This window comes from Gavialis gangeticus, unplaced genomic scaffold (assembly GCF_001723915.1).
Source record: "Gavialis gangeticus isolate Ggan-Ray unplaced genomic scaffold, GavGan_comp1, whole genome shotgun sequence".
Classification (NCBI taxonomy): domain Eukaryota; kingdom Metazoa; phylum Chordata; order Crocodylia; family Gavialidae; genus Gavialis; species Gavialis gangeticus.
Window position 1 is genome coordinate 43,560,493 of NW_017729030.1, and position 5,465 is coordinate 43,565,957.

General features: G+C 43.3%; 1 protein-coding gene across 1 annotated transcript in view; it reads right to left on the reverse strand.

Annotated features, from left to right (window-relative positions):
- The window catches only part of TBC1D9 (TBC1 domain family member 9), a gene marked incomplete at its 5' end in the record, with an annotated part of 110,414 nt that overhangs the window by 9,279 nt on the left and 95,670 nt on the right, over positions 1 to 5,465 (reverse strand). The window contains 4 exons of the mRNA XM_019521833.1: positions 395 to 463; positions 583 to 681; positions 3,283 to 3,412; positions 4,634 to 4,919. Coding sequence (XP_019377378.1) covers positions 395 to 463; positions 583 to 681; positions 3,283 to 3,412; positions 4,634 to 4,919 — 584 coding nt within the window. The remainder of the gene's footprint in view (positions 1 to 394; positions 464 to 582; positions 682 to 3,282; positions 3,413 to 4,633; positions 4,920 to 5,465) is intronic.

Below are 5,465 nucleotides of genomic sequence, written 5' to 3' on the forward strand. Positions count from 1 at the left end.
CTTTGAGCAGGGGGTTGGACTAGATGACCTCCTGAGATTCCTCCCAACACTAATTTTCTATGATTCTATGATATATACCTAATTGGGGGCTGATTGGACAGATGACCCCAAATGCATGTCTCTTCTTTCTTCTCCTAGGAACTGATTTCCTCAGGATTTTTTCAATCTAATTATTTAGACAAATAATTATTTCATCAGTTTTTAAAATATTGCTCTTCGGTATTTTCAGTTATGTCTTTGGCCATATTTATCCCGTTGCTAATTCCAATTTTTGTGAAGGCACAGGGTAGCATTAACCAACTCACAAATTTAATCAGTTCATTAAAAGACACTTGTTTTCACATCACATCAATATGTATTTCCTGCATACATATAATCTTGACTTCAGCTTTACCTTGAAAAGAGCGTAGAGTTCCTCCAGTTCGTCAATGGTAAAAGAAGTCTCAGTTACAATGGTTCGTACCTTTTGAAATGTAACATTAACATTAAAAAACGTACTATAAACGTACCATTTAAAAACTACTTTTATTTCAGAAAATAAATAACCCCTACATCTTAAAGGGTGATAATTCAAAGACTTACCACATTACGCTTTGTAGTGTCTTCAAGGGTTTGGATCACTTTCAGTCTCTGTTTGAATCTCATCTGTTCAATCAAATCTGCTCGTATACTTCCAAATTTCTAAAGAAAGAGGGAGACAAAATAGACTTTGTATCTGTACATTACTATCTGGAACACTTCATTTGCTCCTTATGCTTAAAAAAGTAGAAAGGTATTCCCTCATTTTGTAAGTGTTCATAAAAAGGTATCAGGTGCACATCTCTGACAATCAATCTGGCAGAAGTGAGAGCAAGGTGGTACCTTAGAGAGTAACTGGTTCAGAAAGGTACAAACTTTCACAGCATAGCAATAGGTGTCTCTTTACATAAAAGTGGCAAATTATTGTGCTTCAGATAATACGACTTTCTGACTTAGTTCTCAGAGTCAGTACACCACCAATGTGAGTGTCTTGAGATAGACTGTAAGAGAGAATTTCCATTCCTCCAGGAAAAAAAGTGAATATGATGTCCTTTATGTTAAAGAAAATGGTCACTTTCCAGCACATCTTGCTATTTTTGCACAACTTCCAATACAGCTAAATGGATAAGGGTTGTATTATTCCCCACATACTGGCTCCGACTAAACAGAATATTCTTTCCAATAGGAAAGTATAATAAATCTATTGAATGACATTGAATGACAGACTGCCCTCACTATCTATTGGAAGATGTAGAAGACCTGACAGAAGGTCTGCCATAAAACCAGCCTAACCCCACCTGCACCACACCAAGAGAAAAAGAAAAAGAAAGGTTCACATGTGGCACACTGCCTAGATTTAAATACACTAAAGGCAAAAACATTTCTTTAATAAGAGCACTAAATGATACTTAGCTAAATTTATCACCAATTTAAATGTCTGTACTCTAGGGCAGGGGTCAGCAACCTACAGCCTGAAGGCTGGATCCCATCTGTGGAGCTATTTCCTTTAGCCCATGGATGTGGGGCTTTGGTGACGTTTGGCATCAGGCAGCTTCTGCAGCAGTCACTCTCCCATGCCAATGCAGGGAGAACTGGTGGCTCTGGGATGGATCCCCTTGCCGCTGCCAGGAGAAGTGGTTGTGGTGGCCTGGTTTTAGCACCCACCTGTCCCAACCTGAGCTAGGTCATTGAGCTATGTTTTTATAAGTTTATATTCACCTAGAAAAAAACTATGGTGCAGATCGAGGCTCCAGCCCTAGACCCACTCCTTCCCTCACTACTGGGGCCTTGATACCCCCTGCCAATGGCGGTGAGGTAGGGAGTGGGGCAGGGGCAAGCCCTGCACAGCCAGGACAGGGCGGGGGATGGAGCTACTACCGTCTCATCCAGGGGGTGTGATGAGGGGAGGAGCATGAAGCCCAGGAGGGAATAGGGGGTGCATGTCCCCAGATCTGCACATGGAGAGGGGCAGGCTGAGCTGGGGCCGGGGCAACACCACGCTATTCCGAGTGGGGGTGTTTGGTTGCGCTGCACTCAGGCTGGGTGGCTGGGGCGCTGGGAGTGGGGGCTGCAGGGGGGCTATGGTGAATTTTGGGTTGGCTGCAACTCCCCCCCACTTCCCAGTGATGCTGCTGCCTGGCCTGAGCACAGCATGACCAAACACCCCCGCCAGGAACAGCGCAGTGCCACCCCAGCCTGCCTCATCCCACGTACAGATCTAGGGGCACGCAGCCCATCCCTTATGCCCTCCTGGGCTGTGCATCCCCCCACTCCCTGCAACCCCTCGACGAGCCGCTTGTGGCTCCATCCCCCGCTCTGCCCCAGCTGTGTATGGCTTGCCCCTGTCTCAATCCCTACCTCACAGCTGCTGCAGTCACCCACTTTGCCCTGCCTCTTGTGGGGCATGTGCTCCGCGCCCCCCGAATCTGTACATGGACGACATGTGGCGTCAGGGCGCTCCTGGGCCAACTGCAACAGGGTTTGGGGTGCAAAGCTCAGCCTGCAGGGGTAGCTGCCTTCACCATGCACAGATGGAAGGAGGGGGGGCATATGCAGCCCGGGGCCTCCACTGGGGTACACACAGCAGGGGGAGCCCCTGCCCCTACCCCTGGATGAGCCACACGGGCTCGATCCTCTTCCCCCACCTGCCGGGCCATATAAAACATACAAAATTTAACATCAGGGATATTTTCTGACTATTTTATAATGTAAAACATAAGGACTGGAAACTACCACTTACTCTTTTGGTGTGAAATGTTTTAGTTTTGCAGTTTTTTGTGGGCTTGAGTATGCACTTTATGAGCATTGGTTAATTAATCAGTTTTTGCTTCTTTTGCTTTAACTCCTCCAATTTTCAGTTTTGTATGCCCACCTAAATTAGCAATCTGCAAAAACTCTTATCGACCTATACATGCTAGAAAAGATGTTGTTATCAAAATAAAAAAAAAAGTCTTTGTAAAATCCAGTCGATTGCCCCAAAATTTCAGTTGAAATAAAATTGAAGTGTCAAAACTGGCTTGCGCTTTTTAAAAAAGCAAATGTTTTGCCTTTTCATTTTGAAGTAACTTTAGGTTTGGAATGCTCTTATCTTACATTATAACGCAACATGAAAAAATGTATATTGAAAGCAAATGTTTCAGTCAATTCAATCTTTTAAAATTTTCTTTTCAAGAGAGTTTTGAAATGTGTTTAATTATTATTCAAAGGCCTTCATGTAACGGAATTGCTGTCCACTGGCTAGCTCTAGGTAATATCCTAAATTACCTCATAGGAAGTCCTGATGAGTCTGAAGATATCCACCTCTGGATAAGGCTCAACATCATCGCTGAGTAGCGAGTGAAGGTGAGGAATTGGTGGTAAAGTACTATCCTTATTGGTTACACTGTCCAAATACCTAGAGAAGGAGAAAAAAATTACAATGAGAAAGCTTAGCATGGCTTCCCTCCCCTCTTTCACCCCCCCTGAACTAAACTCAGCTGAATTCACATAAGCATCCCTGAACCACGTCCTATTAGTATATTCCATTATTTGAATGGGATGCCTATTTTGCCAGAAATGAATTAATTAGTTGGGTTTTTTAAAACTCAAAACAACGTTTGCCAGAAGCATCTCAAATCCAGCTGATTACACTTAGATGGTACAATCTGCAAGCAACTGATTGCAATGGGCAAAACAGGTTTTAAAAATGTTTTGTTTGAGAGAGTCTTATTCGACGCAAGAGATGTGGGACACCACATGACTGCTAGAACAGAGGCTTGGTGTGCTTCAACCTTGATCTCCCCTATTTAACCCCCCAGCTGGCTGTAATGAGCTTCAACTGCTTTCCTCTCAAGATAACTTAGCTGCTGTTCACTATCTGTCTTCTACCCTGCAACTGCAGAACACTTTCCAAATCCCAAACACTTTATAAATCATCAACAAGGGTTAGAGCTTACTTCTGAGCAGGAAGATGAGAAGACCAGTATCACTTTATCCTAATTAAAAAAGGACCCAGACTGGGCTGTACGGTTGTAAAGAGCTGACTTAATTCAGAAATGCACGATTCAGCTAAATTTATTGACTTGCCTTGCATTTCTGTCCTGCCACTCTCCAAGTTTGTTTTTTTCAACTGTCTGTTTAATTCCACCAAAGTCTCTTACTAATCCATTCCTAACATTAATTACTCTTGGGTTCAGGCATTTTTCCCTGTAACTGTACTTAAAATGATAACAGCCAGGAAGTGAAATATTTTACCAGAACCCTCTGAAAACCTTTATAAGCTAGACACAGAAGAATATTCCAGCAACTTGAAAGAAATTAAAGCCTGACTAAGAGGGGGGCAGTGATTCATAACAAAGAGTAACATCTCTGCTTACTCCATCTTGGTACACTTTTGAGACTGTCATACTTTTTTTGAAACTGTGGCCAACTCAATAGGTAGATTTGGTTACTGTATATATAACAAAAACCCTTGCACATGAATAATTCCCATTTGAAAGAAGGTGCTAGAAGCAGCTAGAAGATTTACAGAGAGAACAGTGATATAAATTAAATGTTTCCTGAATCAGAACATGTTTCAGAACACGTTTCAGAAAGTTAAAAAGAAAAATGAAAGGGAGCGTATATAAGTAAATACCTCCCCAGGACCGTCATGGCTTCTCCATCATCTTTGCAATTCAGCAGCTTGTCCACATTAGCCTCCAGCACAGCCAGTGCTAACTGGAATATCACCTTTATTCCTTCACAGAAGAAACAGTCCACCACAACCACAGCACTCTCAAATGGCATTACACTGAGAAAGAGAGTGAGGAACCAGGAGAGGGAGATGGTGGAGATAACACCTAAGTCCTGCATACAGTCATAAAGCTGTGGAACGTAGTCCCGAGCCAACTCTTCAAAAACACCTTGATCTACCAGAGCACCTGTTGGAAACAAGTGATGTTAGGCACATATCATTAGCTCAGCTGCTGAATACGTACAGCCATCTAGAAAAAACATTAAGAACCTCTTCTGAAACCTGAATACATTGATACATCATTCCTATTGTTTCCTTCAGGGTGGAAAGAACTAGATGGGCCAAGTGTTTTCGGGACGGCACCTTATTGCTTCATCCAGGATACAGGAGCAAACGCAATAACAATATACTTGAGAGTCTCCCTCACTTTTGTCATATCAAACACTATTACATACGGCAAGAGTAACCAACCCTGGCATAGATGCCACAAGAGGCACAGGTAGCCTCTGCATGTCTCACGTGGCAGCACAGCAGCAGATGGATTAGGAAGCAGAAAGCAAAGCAGCAAATCAGGCAAGGAACACGGGGAAGGAAACAGAAAGCAGAATAGCGGATCTAGCTGGAAGCATAAGGCTGGGAACAGAACGCAGAGCAGCAGATTGGGCAGGGGAAGGAAACTGCAGAGGTACTTGGGGAGGGTGCAGGGCTAATCTCATAGAATCGTAGAAGTAGG